General features: G+C 40.6%; 1 protein-coding gene across 5 annotated transcripts; it reads left to right on the top strand.

The window, feature by feature from the left end:
• The first annotated feature begins 2,269 nt into the window (after nt 1-2,269).
• On the top strand, nt 2,270-27,230 carry LOC110537642 (BBX high mobility group box domain containing). 5 transcript variants are annotated; one of them, XM_036937621.1, is made up of 17 exons: nt 2,270-2,422; nt 4,445-4,526; nt 11,594-11,765; nt 16,208-16,459; nt 16,900-17,101; nt 17,236-17,303; nt 18,276-18,356; nt 18,731-18,811; nt 19,218-19,298; nt 19,420-19,497; nt 19,669-20,491; nt 20,645-20,777; nt 21,582-21,736; nt 21,925-22,014; nt 22,389-22,595; nt 22,746-22,938; nt 23,265-27,230. In XM_036937621.1, the coding sequence occupies exons 3-17, from the start codon at nt 11,607-11,609 to the stop codon at nt 23,338-23,340; spliced, it is 2,679 nt and encodes an 892-aa protein (XP_036793516.1). In that variant the 5' UTR covers nt 2,270-2,422; nt 4,445-4,526; nt 11,594-11,606; the 3' UTR covers nt 23,341-27,230. The 5 variants fall into 5 exon arrangements, with proteins under 5 accessions (XP_036793516.1, XP_021479510.2, XP_036793517.1 ...); XM_021623835.2 differs by having other exon boundaries at nt 19,417-19,497; XM_036937622.1 differs by having other exon boundaries at nt 19,417-19,497; nt 23,088-23,427.
• The last annotated feature ends 523 nt before the right edge of the window (nt 27,231-27,753 follow it).

Genomic DNA, 27,753 nt, shown 5'->3' with positions numbered 1-27,753 from the left:
TGTGTGCCTCCCTCAACCCCTCTTTTACGCTGCTGCTACTCTCTGTTTATCATATTTGCATAGTCACTTTACCTATACATTCATGTACATACTACCTCAATTGACCCGACCAACCAGTGCCCCCCCCCCCCCCCCCCCCCCCCGCATATTGGCTAACCGGGCTATCTGCATTGTGTCCCGCCACCCACCACCTGCCAACCCCTCTTTTACGCTACTGCTACTCTCTTGTTTATCATATATGCAGTCACTTTAACCATATCTACAGGTACATACTACCTCAATCAGCCCGACTAACCGGTGCCTGTATATAGCTTCACTACTGTCATAGCCTCGCTACTGTATATAGCCTCGCTACTGTTATTTTTCACTGTCTTTTTACTGTTTTTTAAATTTCTTTACTTACCTATTGTTCACCTAATACCGTTTTTGCAGTTGGTTAGAGCCTGTAAGTAAGTATTTCACTGTAAGGTGAACACCTGTTGTATTCGGCGCACGTGACAAATAAACTTTGATTTGATTTGATGACTGCTAGCTTGCTAACTAAGATTTTAAAAGTATGATGTTGACATGTCCAATCAAAGCTACTGTAGATATAATGTGATTTGACATCATTTTATGTGTGGCCAATGACCTTGAGCCTTCTTGGAAGGGCACTTCTAATGTAACCCTATGGCAACACGCAAGGGGCTTAAATATTCAAGCTCTACCCATAGATTTTTCGGTGACATAGTGTCCCCATGAATGACAGAACATTGAGCCAATCACGGCGCTACTAGAGAACATTATCAACCCCTACGCTCCTGTATTTTCCGCTGGCTGTCCCACCTGCACAGAAAGCACTGAGCTTGGCTGAAACAGCTGCATTTTGGTGCTGCCTTACTCAAGAAAGTAATAAAGAGACCAAGTTTGTATAAGGCTTTATTAACTCAATTAATTATTATTATTTGTTTTACATTGTTTGCAAACTGATATGTGACACATGTCAATGCCAAAATAACATCCAAAACAGGCCCCCCCAAAAAATTACCACTGCTCATACTACAGAAACAGGAGATCCTGTTTTCTGTCTGGACAAGGCTTAGATAGGCAATACCAAATTTATCAAACGTTTAAAGGCCCAGTGCAGTCAACAACTTGATTTTTCTGTGTGTTATGCATATTTCCACACTATTATGTTGGAATAGTACGTTCAAATTAAGAACATAATTATAATGCCCTTTTAGTGTTTGAAAAGACCGCCTGAAATTCAGCTTGTTTAGGTGGGATGGAGTGTTGGTGGTAAATCACCAGGCAGTAAATTAGTTAACTGTATGCGGACAGTTAGCAGCACACGTATGTGGGTTTCACTGGCATCGCTCGTTGTGTAGCTATTTTAGAAAGGGTGAGTGTAATAGACTTAAGCAAGTGCCGTAAACTCAACCCACAGCTAGCTAGAAATGTTGCCAATGGAGCTAGTAAATATTATCATTTTCTATAGATCAATAAGGTTGGTTTGTTTCAAAGACGGTCACGTGTGTTTGCAAAAAGAGGATCGATGGTTTGAGCCCGGTATGGGGACAGTGGAGGAAGATATAGCCTACTGTTAGATGCACACAGACGTCGGTTTCTCCGCCCCATTTCTCTAAAAAGCTCAGGGATGGGAGTTGAATTTTTTTGAACCATTCTCAAATTCATAGACAAACCTATAGATGCAAGGACTGATCATCCATGATATCAAATAGTTTAAACCATGTTTTGGGGCTATACAGTGTTTGTTTACATGCACGTTGTTTACAAGCATTGGAGTAAAACAAGCGTATATCTGGGGTTATGACGGGGTACGATAGTTGAACTATGCTTATGAGACAAGTTATATTATTCAAGAATCAATTATTAGGCCTATATATCATTAATTTGTAAGTCCAAAAATGTATGTAGCAACTAACGATTCTAGCTTTAAACATGACTTCATTTGAAGCGCTTATTCCGTGAAACATTATAGCTGCCGGTAGTGTCAATTTGTAGGCTATGTGCCAGTATAGGCCTATACTGTGTACATTTAATTTACAATGAGATTCCATGTGCGAGTATGGCTTCTGAATAATTGGTGTGCATATTCTTCGTTCTACCCTACCTGGTTGTACAGTGTAACTGTACATGTCCTGAACAGTATGAAGACATTATATCTTGCTGTCTCAGAACAATACACAACTGTAATGTTCTCTCTGTTTGGTTGATTCGGGCTGTCGTTCAAGCCATCCTCCAATCACGATCAGCCTTACATGATAAGGCTATTTTCACTCTGTATGTACAGTACTCTCTGTATGTTGTAAAAACGGTTCTGGTCAGAGAAGAACACTAAGCGAGGGTGAATGAGGTTGACAACGGCTCAGTTGGAGCACCACGCTTTAGTTACCTTTACATTCTGGGTGGCCTGTTGCAGGTGAGTGCTGGAATACTTTGACTGTTACACTTTATTTTCCAAACACTCCGATCCCTCACTGTAACGCAACACCCAGGAAGCTATATTAAGTAGTCACACACGACTGAGACACAGGCAGTGACTTTCTGCTTAGAAACAGTGTTTTTTTCTCTCGCTAGTCACATCTTTTCAGTGACGTTTTCAAGCACGTTGCATAGAGAAAGTTTGTTTAAAATATGTGTGTTGTAAGGCCAGAATCTGAATGGGTGATGACACGGCTAGGCCAGTCAGTGCTTGGCTATAGACATCATACTGCACAAGGCTTTACAAGACCATAGCCCTAGAACAGTTCGAACGGGGGAGGGTAGATTAGAGAAGATGCAAAATTTGTTCGAGGAAAACGAAAGTACGCCACTGCGACCTAATGTAACTGATCATTTATCTGATTTCGATATAATTCGTGAATTTTCATATTTAGTTTGGTGATTTCCGATTGTTGTGTTGCTCTGTAGCGTTCATCCGGTGAAGAGAGTTCATATTTGTGTTATTGTACAGCCAGTGCCGAACTGTTATGTGTCAATAAGTTTTAAGGTGGACGCAGCTGGGGATGAGAGGGCCCTGGCATTCGAGCTGGGTATCAGAGGTATGTTTGAATATGTAGTCTAGGCTATATGCCGTCATGACAGAGAACTTGTTGGTATTTTAGCCCTTATCAAAATCACAGTGTCGTTTTCACCTAAACCACTCAGTCATCCAGTGTGAGGTTTGTATCAGTGTATCGCCGCTCTCGAAGTGGTCAGCGTGGTGCTTTTTTGTTTTTCGTGAATTATTTAATGTCTTCAATGGGCTTTCATTTATAAACGTGTTGTTATAATCGTAAATTCCATCCCTCAAAGCCGTTTGGTGTACATTTTAAGTCATTGTTCGGTAAAAAACGACCATGCAAAAGACTGAGACAACATGTACGACATGGTAAAGCGAGAGTATTTGCATTCCTCTGAGAAACGGGAGCACTACCCCTATGAAATGCACGGCTACATTGTTACTAAACGGATGATGGCAGCGTTCGATTGCGTGAAAACAATCAAATTAGTGAAGTTTGGTTACAATTCCATGGATGTTTGTCACTTGTAGTCGCTCGTGGCCTTTTGGAACCATTGCATGTTTTGCATACGACACGTTCAGCAGGCGGGCTGGAGCAATTTGAGTGAGAGCTAGCAAGCTAACAAGCTACTTTTATTCCTAGTAACTGGTAGGAAATGGTGACTATGATGCCAATTAAACGTATTGCCGCAAATATCTGGACGGAAAATCCCTAGTTTAAGTAATGAAAGGTGCCGATTTGTCCATGTGGAATACCTTTGTCAATGAATGCATACGAGTTTGACAGGAGTGAGATTTATACTTCATTTTCCCCAAAGCAAGATGGACTCTCATTCGCTTGTCTATCCTTTCAGACCCTAGATCGACATTTTGCATAGATGCTAATGTGAGCTTCATACTAAGGACTTTGGGTTAGGTAAACAAAATATTAGTTTATACTAATTTATGAACAATGTTGCTCATGTAATGTTTACGGTGGGTTCACTTTATTGATTCATTGACAGCCTAATCGGGTTTACAGTCAGCACCGGTCTTACCAGAAAATAACCGCTACAATAGTAAGGTATAGCCAATCTTTTCGACTGAACTGTATTTACCTGATATTGCGTATTTTATTATGTACTGAGCGTTAACTGCTCTATTGTCTACGTTCCTGGGTTTCTGAAAAGAGCCCATGTACGATGGACTGCACAGATTTGGAATCGACACCGTGTTTCAACAACAACAAATAATGTCCCACAATAGTTCGAAGCCTAATCACATATTGAGGACTAGACTACACACCCGTTTTAAGTTATTGTCACAGTGATGATTAATAAACATGTTTACTATGGCTATTGAAGAATAAAACTAGAATCCTAGCCTCTGTGGTTCTTTGGTGCGTTAACCAAGCATTGCAAATGTATCGCTTGACTGAGAGCAGTGTCTTGTATTTTATAGGTCATCATCATCGCATGACAAAGCCTGACTGACAGATTCATCTTCATCTTTCAGATACAGCTTTTCCATAGTCTGTGCCTAAGTAAGTATGCCTGCAATCCATCCCATATCCTCCAGGTCAAGGTTTCTTCTCTTTTGTTTACCTATTTGTCAATTGCCCATGGTATCCACTCATTGATATGCCATAATGCCTCATGTTATTATACCCTCATATTAACAATATAGCCTGTGTCTCATCATATTAATATTACATAATTGATTGTTATACCTGATTTGAGTGTAAGCACAATAATCATTTCTATGGTTATGTCAATAATTGCGCAGTGTCATTGAGATATAGCCTTCTAATTAAGATGATTTATGTTTCCAAATTACACAATTACTTTATTTAAGAGTAATTCCTACAATCCTGTGGTTGCATAACCTGCACACTAACGAGCTGATTCAACAATGGTGAAACAGTGTGACTCGGTCTCAGGTGTGTATGCACACTATGCATGCCTCCCCCATAGCACAACCCTCATAGGGCTCTGAGCTTGTCTCGACCAACCTGACCAGGAAAAACGCAGGGCCCTTGTTAGGTCACATGGTAAGGAAAAACTCAGTGCCCAATTCTAGTACATGATTTGTAGTTGACGCTTTAATAGTATGCAAAGATTCAGATGTTCACTGCGTAAAAGAGACTGCAAACCAGTTTGAACAAAGTTAAAGGTTATGCAATGCCTTCAAAAAGTATCCACACCCCTTTACCTTTTTCACATTTTGTTGGTACAAAGTGGGACCTTTTTTGTGGGTCAACGATCTACACAAAATACTCAAATGCTTTGCACACCGCAATTGTACAATATTTGCCCATTATTATATAAAACAAAAAAATGTCATGTTGATTATGGTTAGACAGTCGATTTTAAGTCAAAGCTGTAACTAGGCCACTCAGGCACATTTAATGTTGTCTTGGTAAGCAACTACAGTGTGTATTTGGGCTTGTGTTTTAGGTTATTGTCCTGCTCAAAGGTGAATTTGTCTCCCAGTGTCTATTGGAAAGCAGACTGAACAAGGTTTTCCGTTAGGATTTTGCCTGTGCTTAGCTCGGTTTTCTTTTTATTCTAAAAAAAATAAAAAATAGACCTAGTCCTTGCTGATGACAATCGTACTCATAACATGATGCAGCCACCACCATGCTTCAAAATATGAAGTGGTACTCAGTGATGTGTTGTTGGATTTGCCCCAAACTGTTTTTTATTTATTACCTTGATTTAACTAGGTAAGTCAGTTAAGAACAAATCTTTATTTACAATGACGGCCTACCCCAGCCAAACCATAACCCGGACAATGCTAGGCCAATTGTGCGCCGCCCTATCACACCCGCCCAATCACGGCTGGGTGTGATACAGCCTGGAATTGAACCAGGGTCTGTAGTGACGCCTCTAGCATTGAGATGCAGTGCCTTAGACTGCTGTGCCACTCAAGGCAAAAAAGTTGATTTCTTTGCAACAGTGTTTGCAGTATTACTTTAGTGCCTTATTGCAAATAGGAAGGACGCCTGTATCTTTGTAGTGACTGGGGGAATTTATACACCATCCAAAGTGTAATTAATAACTACACCAGGGTTATTCAATGTCAAATTATTATTATTTTTTACCCATCTACCAGTAGGTGCCCTTCTTTGTGAGCCAATGGAAAACCCCCCTGGTCTTTGGTTGAATCTGTGCGTGAAATTCACTGCTCGACTGAGGGACCTTACAAATGATAGTATGTATGGGGTAGCCATTTGAAAAAAAATGGTAAACACTATTATTGCACACTTTTACTTCTGAACTTACACTGAACAAAAATATAGTCACAACATGTAAAGTGTTGGTCCCATGTTTCATGAACTGAAAAAAAAAGATCCCCAAAATGTCCCATATTCCCCAAAAGCTTATTTCTTTTGAATTTTGTGCACAAATTTGTTTACATCCCTGTTAGTAAGCATTTCTCCTTTGTCAAGATAATCCATCCACCAGACAGGCATAGCATATTAAGAAGCTGATTAAACAGCATGATCATTAAACAACAGTCACCGTTGTGAACAGAGTGCCCCATGGTGGGGTTATGGTACTGGCAGACAAACAACGAACACAATGGCATTTTATTGATGGCAATTTTAATGCATAGAAATACTGTGACGAGATCCTGAGGCCCATTGCCGTGCCATTCATCCGCCACCATCACCTCATGTTTCAGCATGATAATGCACGGCCCCATTTCACAAGGATCTGTACATAATTCCTAGTACATAATTCCTAGAAGCTGAAAGTGCCCCAGTTCTTCCATGGCCTGCATACTCACCAGACATGTCACCCATTGAGCATGTTTGGTATGCTCTGGATCGACGTGTACGACAGTGTGTTCCAGTTCCCGCAACTCCGCACAGCCATTGAAGAGGAGTGGTACAACATTCCACAGGCCACAATCAACGGCCTGATCAACTCTATGTAAAGGAGATGTCGCGCTGCATGAGACAAATCGTGGTCACACCAGATACTGACTGGTTTTCTGATCCACGCCCCTACTTTTATAAGGTATCTGTTGACCAACAGATGCATATCTGTATTCCCAGTCATGTGAAATCCATAGATTAGGGTCTAATGAATTTATTTCAATTAACTGATTCTTATATGAACTGTAAGTAAAATCTTTGAAATTGTTGCATTTAATGTTTTTGTTAAGTATATTTGGGCTTGCCATAACAAAGGGGTTGAATAATTATTGGCTCAATACTTTTCTGCTTTTCATTTAATTAATTTGTCCCAAAAAATAAAAACATAATTACACTTTAACACAAAACACAACAAAAAGGCTGTAACATAATGAAAACATTTCATGTGGAGAAAGTTAAGGAGTGTGAATACTTTTTGAAGGGACTGTACATGTAACATTTCCACATGCAAATAGCACAAGATGTCAATTATAGTAGTAATGAGGGATAACATTGCACATGAAGATTTGTGATATACTAGCACTCTAATCATTGTTGTTAAAAGACAAATGTCTTTTTGTTTATTTTATCACTTTGTTACTCCACAGATATGAGAAATTTATCAAGATGTTATATGGTGGATTAATGGGGCAATCTGCAGTTGCTACATTCGTTTTTGGACTTTTAATTAATGATATGTACCAATTGATTCTTGAAGAAAATAACAAATGCCTCATGGGAGTTAAACTGTCTTCCCCCATCAGAACCCAAAATATAAGCATGTTTTACGCCAATGTTTGTAAACAAAGTAAATGTGAACAAACCCTGTAAAGCCTCAAAATGGACTGACCATCCATGTTGATATGGATCGTTGGTCAATGCATCTATCTCTATCCATGCATTTGAGTGGTTACATTTCTCCCACCCAGTCCCTCAGCTTTTTACTGAAAGACTGGTGGGAAAGACTGGTGGGAAGCCTGCTCTCTTATTGTTTCAACTGTGGATTGCTCCTATTAAGGAACTTAGAGGCAAGTATCTATCAAAGTCCTGAGGTGTATACTCCGATGCTAGCTAGATCTATTCAGGATTTTTTTTTTTTAAATTTTTTAAAAGCTAGCCAGCTTCAGATTCACATTCCAATGGGCTTCATCCATTTTTAGGAAGGTGGATATTGATATTGTACCTGCCGCTAACGCAAGCCAGGTTTGTAACCGCACGTGCATAGCCCAGCGAGTCGAACACCAAACTCTTAATTGAGACAATTCTGAAGCCGCAATCCAAGAACAAGTCAGTGCCACATTTAAATCTCTAAATCAATATGAAAGAAGAGTTATCCTGCAAATGAGCTATTAGAAGTGCTGTCCTTTTATTTATGCTCATCATTCTTGACGTCTTTGGTCTCCTTATCAAAAGCAACCATTTTTCCCACTGCTATTGATAAAATGATTTAAGTCATACGAAAGCTTTTTTACTGCACATGAAGTTTGAAATACATCCTGTAATTGCTAAATGTATAGTGTGATAGGTATTTGAATAAGGGCAATTCCACCACTTTTCAACCTCATTTTCATCATTTCCAGTACAATACCAGTGTCTACATATGTGAAAACAGTGCATTTCAAAAAAAATATTAAGCTTAAAAGTTCTACCCGATGACATCATCAAAAGCATGAGTTGGCGCACACCCAGATATAATTATTTAGTGTAGAGGTGCTGACTAACAGCAAATAAAAAGTAAGGTATAAAGAGAGTCTCTATCTAATATATGTATGTGTGTGTATTTAACCAGTCAAAAGTTGACACACCTAGTAAAACCAGGGTTTTTCTAAATGTTTTACTATTTTCTACATTGTAGAATAACTTAAATAGCGAATGGAGGACGCTTTTCCCCGTGATTTATTTCCATGCCAGCCAGTTAGACTATACTCCTCTTTTCAAGAGAAGCAATGTGCTTAATATTAGGAAGGTTGAGAAATAAATATAGTAGGCCTAGCCTATAGAAAGCTGATGGGATCCTCTTTTTAATAGAGGCCCATCACTGTTTTCTAACGCAATTGCATAGTCTATGGCAGTGGTTCTGAATCCTGGTCCTGGGGACCCAAAAGGGGTGCACATTTTTGTTTTTGCCCTAGCACTACCTTATTCAAGACAAAGTTTGAGTTGATCATTTTAATCAGCATTTTAAATCAGCTGTGAAGTGCTAGGGCAAAAGCAAAAATGTGTACCCCTTTGGGTAGCCAGGACCAGAATTGAGAATCACTGGCCTATAGAAATGTTGCCCAACATGAGCTCATGGGCTCTTATGAAGTGTTTGGTTAGATTTTTGATTACGTTTGCATTGATATCAGGGTGATTTGAGAGACAATAGAGTGCTGAGTACCAGGTAATTAGCAAGTTTGGTAGGCTACTAATGACGTCAGCCACATCAGAGCTTGGAGAAGCCTAAATACCGTGACTAAACGGTCACATCGAATTAGACTGCCATACTCGTGACCGTTGTTGTGGTGGTAATACGGTCACCGTAAGTATTTGGACAGTGACACGTGTTATGTTTTTGGCTCTGTACTCCAGCACTTTGGATTTGAAACAAATACATTTGTTTCCCTGAAATGGGGGTGGGGGCGAGAACTACAGTATGTACAAAAAGTGCTGTAATTTCTAAACAGTTCACCTGATGTGGATGAAAATACCCTCAAATTTAAAGCTGAGTCTGCAGTGGTGTAAAGTGCTTAAAAAAATACTTTAAAGTACTACTTAAGTCAGTTTTGGAGACATCTGTACTTTACTATTTGTATTTTTGACAACTTTTACTTCACTACATTCCTAAAGAATATGTATATACTTTTTACTCCATACATTTTCCCTGACACCCAAAAGTACTTGTTACATTTTGAAAGCTTAGCAGGACAGGAAATTGATCAAATTCACACACTTATCAAGAGATCATCCATAATGCCTCTGCACTGATGACTCACTAAACACATGCTTTGTTTGTAAATGAGTGTTGGAGCGTGCCCCTGGTTATCCATAAATTAAAATATGAAAATTATGCCATCTGGTTTGCTTAATATAAAGAATTTGAAATGATTTATACTTTTGATACTTAAGTATATTTCAAACCAAATACTTTTAGACTTTTACTCAAATAGAATTTTACAGGGTGACTTTTACTTGAGTCATTGTCTATTAAGTTATCTTTTACTTTTACTCAAGTATGACAATTGGGTACTTTTTCCACAACTGAGAGTCTGCACCTTAAACCTCAGTCGTTGTAGTGTTTCAAATCCAAAGTGCTGGAATACAAAGCCAAACATGTCACTGTCCAAATACTTTTGGACCTTTAACAAAATATATATTTTTCTATGAATAAAATATTTGAGGGCAGTGAAAAAATATTAGAAATGCATTGGACCCAGCTATCAATTACATGTATTTTTCCTAAGTATTGAATACAGTAGTTCATTTACAGAAATTGAAGGATAGATACTGCATACCCTTTACAGTAGAGTAAATACACACAGATGTGAGTTAATCTGATCAAATGCTGTGGTATTACAACCTGCCCTAAAACACAGACTTGTCGTCTTTTGTCAGATTTGAGGTTTTCTTGCTATACCCAAGTATAGAAGTGTAGAATCTAATGGTTGTCAAATCAAATTTTATTGGTCACATACACATGGTTAGCAGATGTTAATGCGAGTAGCGAAATGCTTGTGCTTCTAGTTCCGACCATGCGGTAATACCTAACAATTTCACAACAACCCATATGTAAAATGTATGCCCACATGACTAAGTTGCTTTGGATAAAAGCATTTGCTAGATGGCATTGCACCACACACGCAAGAAGTCAAAACTATTCTGCAAGCGTATATCTACACATAGAATTGTGCACTCCATTGACCACACCCTGGCCACAGTGATGATGCCATCAGCCAATTAGAGACATGGGCAGTCTGGTGTTCAGTCTCAAAGTGCTTTTGAAATGGCAGCCACAATTTACTGCTAATTCTGTATCTTAGTACAAAACCGAGTGACCTTACCAAGCGATTTTGGCCTTTTGGTATAATATATTGGTTTTGGAAGGACAGTCACAGGGACCAGCGTTTGAGCCCTCGTCAGGGTGTCTAATTAAAGGGATCACTTTTTCATGACCTTTAACCTTTAGTCTCTGTTACTACTATGGCCAACACCAGCAGTTGCTCAAGAGACTAAAGAATTCAGTCAATTAATCAATCCAATGTATTTGTATAGTGCTACTTACAAAGTCATTGATCAGTGCGCTCAACAAAACCCAACACCAAATGCTCAGACATGAATTTCCCCTAGGTAAAGATCTGGCATCTGCTACCCCTCCCCCAATCCTAACCTTAAAGCGACAATCCATATTGGTGAAACTGCGTGTCCATTTGTGATATTACAACAACAAAGAAGTTACTGTAAACAACAAATACTGTTGCACGGGCGATAGAGCACAGTATGTATTGCACCTTTTATTTTTTTAGCATGTTGCGTGATGCTCAGCTCAGCAACAAAACCAATAACTGTGGTGGAGTGGCCAGTGACGCTGTTTCGCAGATGCTTTAAGCATTATTGGGGAAAACTGACCCAAGATCAGTGTCTAAATGGAACTTGATCCTATGCCACAATAAGTTGTGAGTGAACTCTGACTATCTTTCTCCCCCCTCCAGGCTTGGCAGCGCCATGAAAGGTGGAGGAAGGGGTAAGGAGCCTCCTGTGGAGGTGGAGGTGAGCGGCAAGCGGCCCAAGCGCAAGTGTCTACAATGGCACCCGCTACTCTCCAAGAAGGCCCTGGACTTCTCGGAGGAGGAAGAGGAGGAGGACGAAGAAGAACTGGAGAAGGTTAGCGTCTTCTTTTGCAGATCTGGGGTGCATTCAGTAGGCACGTTTTGAAATGATAAAAACATTTGTTATTGGTCAAGTACAGATAGTTTCAGACTAATATTATTATTATTATTATTATTATTATTATTATTATTAATACCTTTATTTAACTAGGCAAGTCAGTTAAGAACACATTCTTATTTTCAAAGACTGCCTAGGAACGGTGGCCTTGTTCAGGGGCAGAACGACAGATTTTCACCTTGTCAGCTCGGGGTATCCAATCTTGCAACCTTACAGTTAACTCGTCCAACGCAATAACGACCAGCCTCTCTCTCTCGTTGCACTCCACAAGGAGACTGCCTGTTACGCTAATGCAGTAAGGTAAGTTGCTAGCTAGCATTAAACGTATCTTATAAAAACCAATCAATCATAATCACTAGTTAACTACACATGGTTGATGATATTACTAGATATTATCTAGCGTGTCCTGCGTTGCATATAATCTGACTGAGCATACACGTATCTGACTGAGCGGTGGTAGGGAGAAGCAGGCGCATAAACATTCATTCAAACAGCACTTTCGTGCGCTTTGCCAGCAGCTCTTCGTTGTGCGTCAAGCATTGCGCTGTTTATGACTTCAAGCCCATCAACTCCCGAGATGAGCCTGGTGTAACCAAAGTGAAATGGCTAGCTAGTTAGCGCGCGCTAATAGCGTTTCAAACGTCACTCGCTCTGAGCCTTCTAGTAGTTGTTCCCCTTGCTCTGCATGGGTAACGCTGCTTCGATGGTGGCTGTTGTCGTTGTGTTGCTGGTTCGAGCCCAGGGAGGAGCGAGGAGAGGGACGGAAGCTACACTGTGACACTGGCAATTCTAAAGTGCCTATAAGAACATCCAATAGTCAAAGGTTAATGAAATACAAATGGTATAGAGGGAAATAGTCCTATAATTCCTATAATAACTACAACCTAAAACTTCTTACCTGGGAATATTGAAGACTCATGTTAAAAGGAACCACCAGCTTTCATATGTTCTCATGTTCTGAGCAAGGAACTGAAACGTTAGCTTTCTTACATAGCACATATTGCACTTTTACTTTCTTCTCCAACACTTTGTTTTTGCATTATTCAAACCAAATTGAACATGTTTCATTATTTACTTGAGGCTAAATTGATTTTATTGATTTATTATATTAATTAATATATTTTGGTCCTCCAATAATCGGTATCGGCGTTGAAAAATCATAATCGGTCGACCTCTATTTCAGACCTACTGAACATGACCCTGGACTTCCAGTCTTTAGTCTCTTGGCGTAGTCCCACTTGACTATTTCTCCATGATACATGTAGTTCACTGTAAATGATGCAGTGACCTTTGACTCCGGTATAGAACCACCAGCCTCAGTACTTAACCCCCTCTATGAAATATCTCTCCATGGCTGGATATGGGGTCAGACAGACAGTGCTGGTCTGAAAGGATGTGTGAGGCTGCTGCAGCCATTGGATTTGAAGTCACTCATTGTTTCTGATCATGTTAAAACAATTTGTTTCTGGGTTAGGGGTCAATTCTTAATTGGGAATTGCTGATTAATTCCCATTCAATTTGATATACACTGAGTATACAAAACATTAAGGACATTAAGGTCCATGACAGACTGACCAGGTGAATCCAGGTAAAAGCTATGATCCATTTTTGATCCATTTTCAATCTGTGTAGATTAAGGGGAGGGGACAGGTTAAAGGAGTTTTAAGACTTGAGACATGGATTGTGTATGTGTGCCATTCAGAGGGTGAATGGGCTAGACAAAATATTTAAGTGTTTTTCAACGAGGTATGGTAGTAGGTGCCAGGCGCATCGGTTTGAGTCTGTCAAGAACTGCAACGCTGCTGGGTTTTTCACGCTCAACAGTTTCTTGTGTGTATTAAGAATGGTCCACCACCCAAAGGACATCCAGCCAACTTGACACAACTGTGGAAAGCATTGGAGTCATCGTGGGCCAGCATCCCTGTGGAACGCTTGACACTTTGTAAAGTTCATGTCCCGACGAATTTAGCCTGTTCTGAGGGCAAAAGAGGGTGCAACGCAATATTAGGAAGGTGTTCCTAACGTTTTGTACACTGTGTATAGTAAATGGGTTGTTCCACCAATTTAGGGGCCTTTTGAGTAGTGTAACTTGGTGAAAAAAGTTTTATTTCACCTGATTTCTACATTCTGTCATAAAGAGCACATGTTGAACTTAATAAAAAAACATGTTTTCCCATCTCAAGAGGTTAAATAAAAAGATTTGTATATTAAATGACAAATAAAGTAACAGGGCTGACGATTTCATCTTAAATCATCCATGAAGCCCCTTGTGACTGGGGGAATGGAAGCTTGTTCTTTGCAACAGGGAGGGACAAGAATGTAATTGTTAGTACATTTCTTCTAGCATGTCTATCTATGGATAACAGGGTTGATGTGGTTGACCCGCTCAGCTTTCCACCACACAACACCAGACAAATCACCAAAAAGAGTAGAACTAGCTCAACTGCTTTTACACTATGATTTGACTATAAGATGTTCAATGTTTCTTTTGAAAAATATATTTTAAAAGCAATAGTTTCAACCATATTAAAACAAGATTTAAGTTCAAATAACAGTGACCCCAGTAACCCCCCCCCCCCCCTATTCAGACAGTCCTAGCAAAATTCTTGCTTGAGAAATTGGTCTTTGCTACGAAGCTATTTTCGTTTTAATAAATAATAATAATCAGTAAGGTACTTAATTGTGATCCAGAAATGATATTGAGATAAAAATGGCTGCATTGGAGCTTTATTTATTTATTTATTTATAAAAATTATTTAACCTTTATTTAACTAGGCAAGTCAGTTAAGAACAAATTCTTATTTACAATGACGGCCTACACCGGCCAAACCCGGACGACGCTGGGCCAATCATGTGCCGCCCTATGGGACTCCCAATCACGGCCGGTTGTGATATCTTTAAAAGGTCTGTTTAAAATACAAGATTGAGGTAGGGTTCTTTTAAGTGTTTTTTTTTGTCCCCCCTCCAACTTATGCTTTGGCCACAAAGGAGTATAGGACATGTCAACAACAATTATTTGTGTATGATTTAACAGAATATTACCTTTTTTAATTTTTTCAACAGTTACTTAATTTCTGAATCACCATTTTTGATAACTAGGTTTGTATGTAGTCTAGAAGTATTCACTTTCATTTTCTGTCATATTTAAAAAAGGTCAATCCATTTGAATTCAATCGCTTTTTGACAGCACCCCATTTTGATTTAAATGAAACCATTGCCCAAATCTTTGCCCATTGTAGAAGTGCTCAGAAAGTAACTTTTTGGAGCTGAATGGCAAAACATTCAAGAGATAAGGGTGCTCAAAGTTGACCTATTTTGCATACTCAACCATGATATGAGACATCCATGTCTTCACCACTGGAAAAAATAAACAGTTAATTTAAACGCTTACAAACAGTATTGTCATACTATTTTATAATTTCTTGAAAAACAGTTTAACAAATTGTATTTTTTTTTATATACCTAAATACAATAAAATAATGATGCATATTTGCATATGTTGTAGCTTAGACCCTTATTTTAGATCTGAGGTTGTGTTGTGCCCACCTTAGTTTAAGATGCTCCTGAATACAGTGTGGATGTTATGTTTTGGCTAATACATTTACTAAAATGGGAATAAAATTGACATTTCAACTCGCAAATTAGTACAGCAAAGATCAATGGAGGTCCACACCAGAGAATGTTGACTTGCATGGGAATATATGTTTTAAATTATACTCTCAATCCTAGAAATATAGATTATCCAATAGACATGACCATTTTAAGTTGACATTTGACAGTGGGTGGACCGGTTGTCATCTTTGTGGTAGTAATTAGAAGTCAAAATGTCAATTCAATTTAAATTTCAATGGTGTACTAAATTACAGTGGTCTGAAGGGTAGGTCCATTCTATGAAATCTATTTCTATGATTTGAAATGACACCCACCCTGTATTCAAGAGCAGATGATGTAAAGTAGGGTCTAAACTACAACATACACGAATATGAAACAAATCTGAGTTTACATGGTTTTTTAAATCATTTACATTTAACTTTTCAAATGATGAAGACATGGTTGTCTCATGGTATGGTGGGGAATGCAAAATGGGTCAACTTTGAGAATTGTTATCTCCTGAATATTTTGTCATTTAGGTCCAAAAAGTCACTTTCTGACCTCTTCCATGGGCAAACGGGTATGGAAAGTTTGGTTAAAATCAAAAGGGATGCTGTCAAAAAGTGATTGAATTCCAATGGATATACCCAAAAAGGACATTTTGAATTATTCCCAAAGAAATATCAACTGAAACAATCGAGCCTTACCATTGTTATGATGATGATGATCGTGGTGGGAGTAGAGATAATAAAGATTGAAATATCTATCACTGATGCATCTGTCCACAGCCATTGCTGGTCAGGGAGAGCCGGGGGCCGGAGGTGGCATGCGGGGGGCCCATGGAGGTGGAGGAGGACTCTTCAGAGCAGCGGGCCCGCCGACCCATGAACGCCTTCCTGCTTTTCTGCAAGCGCCACCGTTCACTGGTGAGGCAGGAGCACCCTCGGCTGGACAACCGTGGTGCCACCAAGATCCTGGCTGACTGGTGGGCTGTGCTGGAGCCCAAAGAGAAACAGAAGTACACGGACATGGCCAAGGAGGTGAGCACCACCAAAACCCTGTTCTGGAACTATCAAATGTTTCTTATTCTCTTCGGGGGCGAATCCTAACTACATTTAAGTGTCATTTTTACATCAATGTATGACTAAGTTAAAATTTGACTTAAGTTAGGATTCGCCCCTTTCTGTTTCTCTAAACAGACCATTCCATTTGATTTTGTCATTTGAGGAGAGTACTTTTTAAATTCAGATAATCTTTCCTCATGGACTGGCAGAGTTCAGAGAGAATGAACACCGATTTGTGTGGTGTGACAAGCAAATGAGCAGATCAAGCGCTCCAACACAGGATCACAAGCAAACTAATTTGAAAGACTATACTGAGACAACACCTCTTCAGTATGTTCTGCATTTTGCTAGAGTAGGTATTAATTGCTGTGTCTTTCTTTTGCTGATAACCATTCTGGCTTTGTGTCGTCTTCCAGTACAAGGATGCCTTCATGAAGGCTAACCCAGGCTACAAGTGGTGCCCCACCACTAACAAGCCAGTCAAGAGCCCCTGCCACACTGTCAGCAACGCACGCAAAAAAGTGTGGTCTTTCCCTTCCAACTCCCCTAAGGGCTGTGCCACTGCCAAGAAAGTGCCCAAGACTGACAGCACACCACAGCTTAATTTCGCCATGGCAGGTGCGTCAAGTGATACATTTCTGGGTAAAACAGCTTATAAAATATGAATGTCATGTCTCAGCATAGCAGCCACTGAATTAATGTCAAATTAGTAAAGATTAATCCCACCTTGCCTTCATTTTGTGCCTTCCCAGATCCCACAAAGATGGGTGGCCTAAGCATGCTACTGTTGGCTGGGGAGCATGCCCTTACTGCCAGAGAGGTATGTCACATACTGCACTGAACAAAAATATAAATGCAACATGTAAAGTGTTGGTCCCATGTTTCATGTGCTGATATAAAAGATCCCTGAAATTTTCCACGTGAACAAAAAGCTTATTTCTCTAGAATGTGAGCCTTTCTCCTTTGCCAAGATAATTCATCCACCTGACAGGTGTGGCATATCAAGAAATTGATTAAACAGCATGATCATTACACCGGTGTAGTGGGGACTATAAAAGGCCACTCTAAAATGTGCAGTTTTGTCACACAATACAATGCCACAGATGTCTTGTCTCAAGTTTTGATGAAGTGTGCAATTGGCATGTTGACTGCAGGAATGTCCACCAGAGCTATTGCCAGCAAATTGAATGTTAATTTCTCTACCATACCATAACCCCACCGCACCATGGGGGGCAGGCATAAGCTATGGACAACAAATACAATTGCATTTTATCGATGGTTATTTGAATGCACAAAAATACAGTGACGAGATCCTGAGGCCCATTTCTTTTTAAGGTATCTGTGACCAACAGATGCATATCTGTATTCCCAGTCATGTGAAATCCATAGATTAAGGCCTAATTTATTTATTTATTTAATTGACTGATTTCCCCAAATGAACAGTATTTCTGTAAAATCAATGAAGTTGTTGCATGTTGCATTCATATTTTTTTTCAGTATAGGTCCTGGGCTGTAGTGCAGCAATTCACCACCAGGGGACGTCAGAGTTCTATGGGTTTATAAAATAACATAAAGGCCCGGTCTAGTGGTTTTTCAACTCCTCAAACTGAGTTTATCCATGTTGTGCAACAACTTTAATCTAGAAATCATTGTTTTAGTGGAAATATATCTGAAGGACTTAAGTCATTCTCTCATTTGTTGGAAAAGCACTGTAAGATGCAAATTCAAAGATCACATTATTCAAATGTTTGTGGTGAATGTGTGAATTTAAGTGTGAATTGAACCTCCACAGATTTCATCCAGTTCTTCAAAGTCTGGAGCCACAGATGTCACTAAGCACCCTGAGAACTCCTCCCTATTCCAACTTGCTGAGGTAAGACCACATAGAATGGGATGGTTCTCTTGAACGTCTTGTAACACTATTTAGTAGGCCTGTCACGGCAACCGCAGTCTGACACAAGTTTGTTGATTTTATGCCAATATGCATACATGTATAAAAAATAGCCTACATTACATTTATTATCTATTTGCATAGAAATGGTTCAGTTTGCTCTTAAAGTAACCCTACCATACCCAACACACCAAATATGCCACAATCATAACGTTCCCTAAAATGATGGCACTACTATGCCTTTTCTGTGACCTATCCTGCACTGACTTTACATCAAGCTGCAATAGGGAAAAGGAAGTGAGGCTCATTCCTATTGAAATGGGTCAGCCAACCCTCCATTTTGTGTCCCTTTCCAGCTCTCCTCCAGCACGCTTCAGCCCAGTTTAACGGACACAGCTGGCAAGGGGAAGCCCTTGAGTCGGGGGGACCAAGCAGAAGTGGGTATTCTCAGGAAAAGGCTATTTGTGACCACATCTTTTAGCTCAATGTTATTAATCTGTAACGTTCATAGGCGAGGTGCCAACTGCTCAGCATGCTTACATACTGCATGAGTATGTCATTTTATCATTCTACATGCTATTTTAATGTGCTATTAAGTAGTTGGTTTTTAAACCGAGTGGGGTACATTCCTGCTTACTGAAATCCACATCAACAAAATTAAAATCTGCCAATACTTCTACTATTGGCTCTTCCTAATGTGTGGGCATGCCTTAAGGGAGGGCACAAATGAAAGCATTCAGTATATACCTACCATAATATTTAGTATACACAAGTCACAAATATGAACATACCGGTACATAATCCCAGGATCTTTATCCATTTTCCCTTCCCATTTTCCCCCAGACGTGGTCTGGCACCTCACAACAGGGAAAATCTGACGCACCCAAGATCAACGTCAAGGCCCCTCTTTTTCAACTGGCAGAGGTACAGTCATTACACTGTCTCAAGTCTGCCACTCTGCACAACTACATGTGCTTTATAGTATTGTCTTTACTATGCAAAGTGATGTTTTGTCTAATTATCCTCTTGTTATCAATTAAAGCAGATCTCCTCTGATTCAAGCCAGTCGACTGCACCGGAGGGAAAGCAGTGTAGCCAGTCGGCTCTCTTCCAGCTCGCTGAGGTACTGCAGGCCCTCCATCACAAAACCTTTAAGGGTCCATTTAAGCCCATTTGATATTACTAAAATCTTCGAAAGCCCTATAGTGGAAATGACTAATAGTTATCTCCAGCACTTTCACAATGATGTGACTACTGAAATGTTAATTTATGTGCACTGTTGTGTTTGGTATAGATGTGTTTGGCCTCCGAGGCAGGGAAGATGGAGACACAGGACGATACCTGTGCCCCACACATCAAAACTGAGACGGTGGTCAAGGAGGACACTGGGGGCAACATCACCGATTTTCCTCTTTCCTCTCCCCCATCTTCCTCCACTTCTTCCTCCTCCACGCCCACCAATGCCAGTCCCCCGCTGCTCAGCGGCCAAGCGGCCAGCGTCAAAAAGAAGAAGAAGAAGAAGAAGAAGCAAGAAGCTACTGCCAGAGAGCCACCCAAAGCGGTGGACAAAGACAAGATCCCTCGTCCGGGCTCGCCCAAAAAGACCCTCAAAAAGCGACCATCGTCTGAGTCTGAGTTGGAGAGCCTCCTCTACACTATCGAGGCAGTGGCTAAAGGTGCCTGGGGCGACGCCGAGGAGGATATACCCAAGAAGAAGGCTAGCACCGCCGTCATTACCATTCCAAGAGAGCCCAGCTCACCCAAAAAGAAGTCCAAAGCCAAGAGGCCCCTGAAGGCTAAGGAAGAGGATGAGATGGAGGAGGACAAAGAGGATGGAAGTCGCACAGAGCTGCCATCGACAGTGGAGACGGCAGCGAATCTAGCAAGCCCCAAGACAGAGGCTGAGGAGGCCAGCATCGGCAGCAGCCCCGCAGGCACGGAGAAGCCCACTGCCCCTCCCAGCCCCCCGCACAAAGTCGAGGAGAAGCAGAGGGAAGCGGAGGCCAACGCTGAAGGGTGTGGCTCCAGGAAGTCTGAGAGAAGCTGCAAGGGGGCGCTGTACAAGACCCTGGTGTCGGAAGGGATGCTGACCTCACTGAGGGCCAACGTGGACAGAGGTATGTATTAGTAACCCCCCTGCCCAATCTCCACAATGACTATCAATATGCTGTTGTTTTACACCCATTCCGAGCAAGTTTCTGTGTTTTAATTTTAATTTTACAGGTGGCTCCTCTAAACTCTGTGTTTGTATGTCTGTGTGTGTTAATCAGGCAAAAGAGGCTCTTTTCGAAGTGGATCTGATGAAGGGGGCTGGACTGACGAGACCTGGGCTTTCTCACAGATGGGACCCACTAATCCCAAGAAGCTAAAGAAGTCAAAATCCAAAGACGAGACGGCGCCAGGGTGAGTTCCCTGTCCAAGAACATTTTACCCCAAAAAGTGCTAGGTTTTATCACTGAAAACTGAATGAAATATGACTAGTGGGAGCAGAATATAGCGAACGAACAATAAGCCCGTTTGACAAGGGGCACGTGCATCATGCAAGGATTCAAGTTTGCACTAATGGCAGTGGAGATTGGCTAAGTGCGTTCGTGGCTTGATGCTCTTTGCATTTACGCCACAAGTCTGTTTTGTTTATAGACTATTAGTGAATTGTTGGATGTGGAAAATACATTATTCTTTCAGTGTCTATTTAACTCGCTCTGCTTTCTTTGCGGTGTAATGGGGTCCTCTGTGTGCAAGTTTACATCCGACTTTGAGGAATCCCTGAAGAGAGCAAATAGGCCAGGTTAGGTTATGGGCACTCCTACGTGTTTGAAATATTAATGTGGGCACCTCCATAAGCGTTAACAATAATGTTGGTTCGTCCCATTCATATTTTTAGGGGTTTTCAAGGGTCAATGTTTAATGGGTCAATGTCCTGCTTGAATGACATGGATAATAAGCCACTTCGTAAAACGGTTTATAACGCTCAGCAATCGAGGAACATAGCAACAGTGGGCCTTAGTTATCCGATCAAGGCACACTTAAAACACACGCAAGAGGGAACTTGAAAAGGTAATATTGTGTTGGCATTTCTATCAAAATATTAAAAACAACAGTGACAAACAAATGACAACGTGTTTCCGCAAGATGAAAGCCTTCATGAAGAAAGTGGAGTTGAGCATGTTCCCAACCCCGTATCTAATCAACAACATACCTTTGCAGTTTGGGGAAACTGGAGGAGGAGTTTGAGAAGAAGTTCAACAGCCTGCCGCAGTACAGCCCTCTGACGTTCGACAAGAAAAGCACCATCGTCACCAAGAAGAAAAAAACAGACGTTAGCACCGCACCGGAGGAACAACCTTCAAAACCTGCCAAGGGTAAGCAGAGAATGTTACTGGAATGTTCACAAAAACATTTCAATATGTTTTGACAGAAGCCATCCCTCCGCATCCCATACCGCTCCTGTCGCTCCTCGCTTTCAGGAACTTGACCACATTGTTACCATTTAACATGGCATGCAATGCTTTTGTTTCTATTTTTGTTTATCTTTTTTTTGTTATATCAGGTCCATCTTCATCTCAGAAAAAGACTTTATTCCACAAGATTGTTAGCAAGTACAAGCAGAAAAAGGAGAAACCCAATACTGTGGACAAAGGTGAATTAGAGCATCATGTAATGCGTGTGGATTGTAATCCAGTTGTGAATGTTCTTGGCATGGTATTTACACATAGTTGGAGATAATGGACACATTACTCAATTTAAGTACCAAGTGTTTTTATTTCACATTGAATTTAGACACGTGTAAAATATTCTCTCTTTAGTTGTTGAACAAGTTTTAAACTGCAAAGTGAGGAGTAAATAAATAGTGAGCCATCTAGCAGAAAAGGGTCTTGGCCAAATCCATTTTTTGCAGTCAATTCAGGATTTACACATGAATTATCTTGGAGTTAGGTGCCCAGATCTCAAGTTAGAATTTTGGTTCAATAATTCTAAAATGAGTGGGTCTTTTCAAATGTTATCCCCTCTCAGACATAGCGATGCATAGTGACTCCCCCATGTCAGACTCTGCTGCCAAGGCCAAGCAGACCCCCGCCCCATGTGCCACCGCCACGCTTTCCCCAGAGGCCATGGGAACTAGCGCTAGCATACCGGTGGGCAGCCAGAAGAGGAAGGCTAGGAAGAGCAAAATAACCCACCTGGTGCGCTCGGCCGACGGCAGGGTGTCCCCAGCAGAGGGTAAGTCTTTCCTAACAGGCAATAGTTTATTCTGTATACTGTATGTGAGCTGGAAAACGCCAAATGAGGGATTAGCTGTGCATGCCATTTTGAGAGGCCATTTTGAATGACAAAGCATCATGGCATCTGCTTTGGTCCGTTTTATCACAGAGGACAAAGTCAGGGACCTGACCCCGGAGCAGGACGACAAGCCATTACAACGAGAGACTTTATGCAACGAAACAGGGTGCTACAGTGCACCCAAGCAGGAGGAAGCAGATAGAAGCAGTGCACCCGAAGTCCTGCCCGCCTTCTTTAGCCTGTCTGCCCTTGCCGAGGTGGCAGCCATGGAGAACATTCACAGGTAGGCAGCCAGAAATATAGGAAGAGGGACTCACCTTTGCTTCAAGGAAGCTGTTCCTTTTCAACTTTTGTTGAAACACTTACATTTTTCTCTGTACGCTTTGAACGTGAATGCGCTATGTTTTATTTTCTATGAATTTGTGTCCTTAGATAACCAGGGAGTTTCACATCTAATCTATGACCTTAAATTATCAATCAAGTACAAGGGAGGAGCCAAAACACTACTTCACTAAGCAGACAAAAAAACATCCGAACACAAATGCCAAGAACAAGAGGTGCATACCTTGATTGGTTGACCTTTACCAACTTCTCTTCCTCCTGTACCAGAGGCCAGCGTGTGATTGGCGACAGCCAGAAGGAAATGGCCCAGACCCCTGTCCTCATCTCCTGCGCTGATCAATGAAGTGGATCAGCCACCCTCCTGCCTCCAGCAAAACGAAATGGACGCTTGCGTGTTGTGTGCGTTTTAACTTTTAACCTCCGACTCCTCATCCTGTTCTGGAAGGAAGGAGATGGAACGTGACTTGTGGATGGATCCCTCTGTGGTGAATTAGCTAGAGCTCTGGTCTGAGGGGAAAAGCGGGGTAAGAACCCCCCCCCCCCCCCCTCCCTTCCACTCACCTTCTAAGTATTCTCCTGAACCCTTCCCTTGGCAGTAGGATGTCGCCTCCCTCCTCTTCCTGTACGGTCCTACCTACTTAGAGTACCCTGAGGAAGGCAGGTTGTGTTCACATTAATGTGTAATCTTTGTCCGATATTACGCCATTTTAAGGTCAAGTTTTGCGAACAAAAATTGCATTTCAAAAAAAAGAAAGGAAACCTACACACGGTCAGCTTGACCACTTGTAAGAGAACATCTTCCCCCTTTCACACACTGTTGCAAAGTCCCCTCCACCTAGCATACCTCAATGTAGGGATGAGTCGAATCTTGTGGCTTCCTGCACACCTTCCTGCTTGAACAAATTGACACAGCTTGGTAGATAGTCCTTTGTGATTTATTTCATGTGGCACCCTCATTTTGATTTGCCTATTTAGTGTGGTCTAGAGATAAAGCAGACCTCTTAACCTTCCACACCATGGTCAAGTATTCCATATTACTCCATCCCTTGCCTTCCCACCAGCCTAGCAACTGCTACTACGGTGATCTTTTTAACCTTCATTGTCAGTTTGAACTCAACACATTGAGGCTCTTGCATTTGAACTTAAGTTAACGTTTAAGCTTAGATGGGAGGCCTTTGGTTAGCATGTTGTAAGTCTGAACCTGCCTGTTTTACCAGGCAGTTGGTCCCCTACAGTGGGGCTCAATTTGATAAGAAGCAAAGTTACTGACAGTATGGACGGTTCTCCATGGCCTTAACTCTCTCATTACGACGTTGGCCGTACCTCAACCACTGCCATCCCATCCACCGCGCAACCATTCACATGAATCTTACATCCGTTTGAATATACTTGAATGATGAAAATGCATTTTGTGTCAATACTTGATCTTATCGCAGTCTGCGTAGCATCTACAAGGCTAATCCAAATGTGTGCTACTAGTTTCCTAAGATAGTTTTTTAACAAAGAACACTGCACTAACGTAGGAGGCGCTTTTAAGATGTAACTTTTTCTCAGTAGGGCAATGTGTTTTCCCTGGTCTCGTTTTGTTTTTCCTACTAGCCTTTGAGATTTTCTTATGCCAAGTAACGGTCCACTCTTAGGCAATGAGAATAATTAAGGTTTTGCTTTTGAACGTATGTTTTTCAGTAACAAGACAATTGCTTTTAATGCTTTGTTTGTTTCTTTTTTTATTTAGTTAAAAATTTCGTTTTTTTTGTATGTTCTAACCGAGGTAGAACAGGCTAGCATCCATTCCATATCCAAATAGCTGATCCTTGTGTCCATTCTTCTGTTTACAGTGTGTGAGCTGTAGTAGGGTTGGGGGACTCTTGACGTCTGCACTGGGTGTAAGCTAATCAGATGGAAAAAGCTGTCTCAGGCTTACACAAGTAGTGCAAGCCAGTTCCAAGGTTGAAGAGTCCCCAATGATATGTCCTCCATGAAATTATCATTATGCTATATTATTATGACTCTTTTGTTTCTAAGTTGACCAATGCTCTTTTTCTTAGGTCTTACATTCAGCCATGCTTCTTCTCTCGCTGTTGCTTTTTCTTTAAGTTTATTGCTCTTTTTATATTAGATTCTTCTCCTTCACGTAAGTGTATTATGATGCTGTTGAACTAGATTTTTTTATTTTTTTTATTTTATCTTGTGTTCCCAACCTCGGTTTTCTTTTCCTGAGGCCTAGTTTACTGGATTAAGACTGTTGTCAAAAAAGCTCATACACAAAATAATGCATCAATGCTTACTGTACCTGTTAAGCAAATGAGCACTGAGATGAGATGCACTGCTTCTAGAAGGGTAGTTTCCACCTGTAGTTTCCAGAGTTTGTGTTCTTAAAGCAACTGCATTGCCATTTCTGGGCTACGTCTGAATGATGTGTGCCGTCAGGGCACAACATGAACTATTTAAAAAGGCTATTAGCTCAACCCTATTATTGTCCAATGGTGGTACTTAGTTTTAGCCATGGGATTATAATGCCACAAAGTAGAATATATTGAAACTATATTAAATATATCCTTACAAGTCAGGATTGGACTGACTTGTAGGGATACGAGCAATGCTGTATTAGTTTATTTATCCCTAAAAGCGGGCAAATGGACTGTAAACAAGCAGACCTAAATCAGGACTTTCAAACTCCCAAGCTTGAAGGAAAGCTTTAAAACAAACATTTAAGACTTAAATATACTGTATATATTTTCCAGGTTTAAGAGAAAATAAATTGAAGGGTGACTAAAGTCGTCCAAGCAGTAAACTACGCAGTTCTTCCACTGATAGACAGCAGTGTTGTTCTTTCACACAAATGAAGCAATTGTCTTCCCCAAAAAGAGCGACAATGTACATGCTTGTAACTAGTGGTTTTGAGACATTTGCCAAAGAAAAGGGAAAGTTGTCTTTTAAATGAAAATTCTGTTGAAAACTAAGCTTAGCATAGCAGTTGCACTGCATTTTCTTGGTGTATAGATCTTCAGGTAACAAATGTATTATATCAGCACAACTAATCCTATATATCTGATGGGTTTCCTAAGACTAAAACCCCAAGTGGGAATGGTGTACATTGTACTGGCACCTTTTTCAATGCCTCTTTTAATAGACAATATTTGCACCTTATGATCCAAACCAAAATGATATCATGATGATCTTTAAAAATGTAATATCATTAAGTGAAATTAAAAGATTACACAGGTATTTATGTCCATCTTATGACATTATGCATTGAAGTATTTTGATCTAATTTGAGCATTTTAGAATCAAGTCGGTAACCAACCCCACACATCTTCAAAAACAGCCATAATATATCACCCTCAACCTTTTCTATTTAGAAAATGCCTCTATAAAATTCCTATATTATTAGTTATTGAAATGACTATAGACTATATCCTTTTGTGCTAGTACTGTCTCTTGAATGTAATCGATTTTGTACATGTATTTTTCTAATTCAATTTAGGTCTTGACTCTACTGTGTATGTATGCGATGGTGGACTGTTTCCACAGGTGAATAGTTTGTTACAACCTATGGTCCTCATGACGATTCAGCTGCTGTGCTGGGAACTCTGTGGAGGTGTGTGGAGTTGTAAGTCATTGTGACTTACCTGCCAACGTCTGTTAAAGTTATATATGAGAGAGATTTTCTTTTTGTTTGTAAGGGACCGTGTCACCCCGGACGGAATTATTTGTTTCTTCTCTGCAGTTCAATGAGGCTCTCACTTCAGGAAAGGGTGAAACCAGGGACACTCATGCAATTACAAAGAACAATTGCCAAACCCTCTGTATTCAAGCTTATTTATTACAATTTCTTTTTTATAGCTGTTCATTTAGTTACAAAAATAGAAAAACTGAATATGCACCCAGATTTAAAAAAAAAAAAAAAACTTTCTCCCTTTACAGGAATGTAGATCACGGCTTCCCTTTTGTTCTTCTGAAGAGATGACGCCAGATCTTAAGTATGTTTCCTCTGATAGCTTGTATAATGTGTGCTCAATCTTATTTATGTTAATAGTACTGTATCATGACATGTATGGACTTGATTGTTACAGCCCAGTTGTTCAATGCAGCCTTGCCTTACTGGAGCCCCTGCTTAGTGAGGGATCCCTTAGCCATCGCCCTCAGCCCCTTTCACTGAGTCATGTCATAACACTGTCTGCCGACGCAACTATTATTCCTTGAACACCTATTAAAGTAACCTATATTAAACCTTTTCATCTCACCACAGTCTCTTCTTCGACATCAAAGTGTGATTTCTGGAATCTGTTTAACATTTGCGTTACTCTGGTAATTGTTTAACATAAGCATTCTGTTGCGGCACGGCGCTCCAACTGTTTGATCTGGCTACATTGGGGAACTCTAGCATAATGGACACTTTAATGCAGTTTCGAATAAATGTATGTGACAATTCTCTTCGTCTTCTACTCATTCTGGGATGTGAATAACCACTTGATTAACCTTTATCCCAAACCCCCGATACATTTTTGGATTCCTCTGATCACTGTGACGCCACCTAAAGGTGCTGCTGCATGGTCATTCTGACGTCTGCATTGGCCGTGCAACATTTACGATGATATGGGCTCTGCAGAAGTCAGGGTATTCATACTTCTAGCGCTTCGATGAGCAGCATAGCGCCAATGATTTGTATAACTAAACCAAGATAGACCACAGCCTGTTGTTTCAAATGGGCGCAAATGAGTCCTAGTGGGTAGAACAAGCAAGGAGGTGGGCA

The sequence above is a fragment of the Oncorhynchus mykiss genome, chromosome 12 (assembly GCF_013265735.2).
Source record: "Oncorhynchus mykiss isolate Arlee chromosome 12, USDA_OmykA_1.1, whole genome shotgun sequence".
NCBI lineage: Eukaryota > Metazoa > Chordata > Actinopteri > Salmoniformes > Salmonidae > Oncorhynchus > Oncorhynchus mykiss.
This window is presented reverse-complemented; position numbering and strand designations above follow the sequence as displayed.

Coding starts and splice junctions, on each gene's coding strand:
- LOC110537642 (XM_021623835.2), top strand. CDS start 11,607: ATGAAAGGTGGAGGAAGGGGTAAGGAGCCTCCTGTGGAGGTGGAGGTG. Junction 17,102..17,235: donor GCTTAATTTCGCCATGGCAG/GTGCGTCAAGTG, acceptor GTGCCTTCCCAG/ATCCCACAAAGATGGGTGGC. Junction 22,939..23,264: donor GCCATGGAGAACATTCACAG/GTAGGCAGCCAG, acceptor CTCCTGTACCAG/AGGCCAGCGTGTGATTGGCG.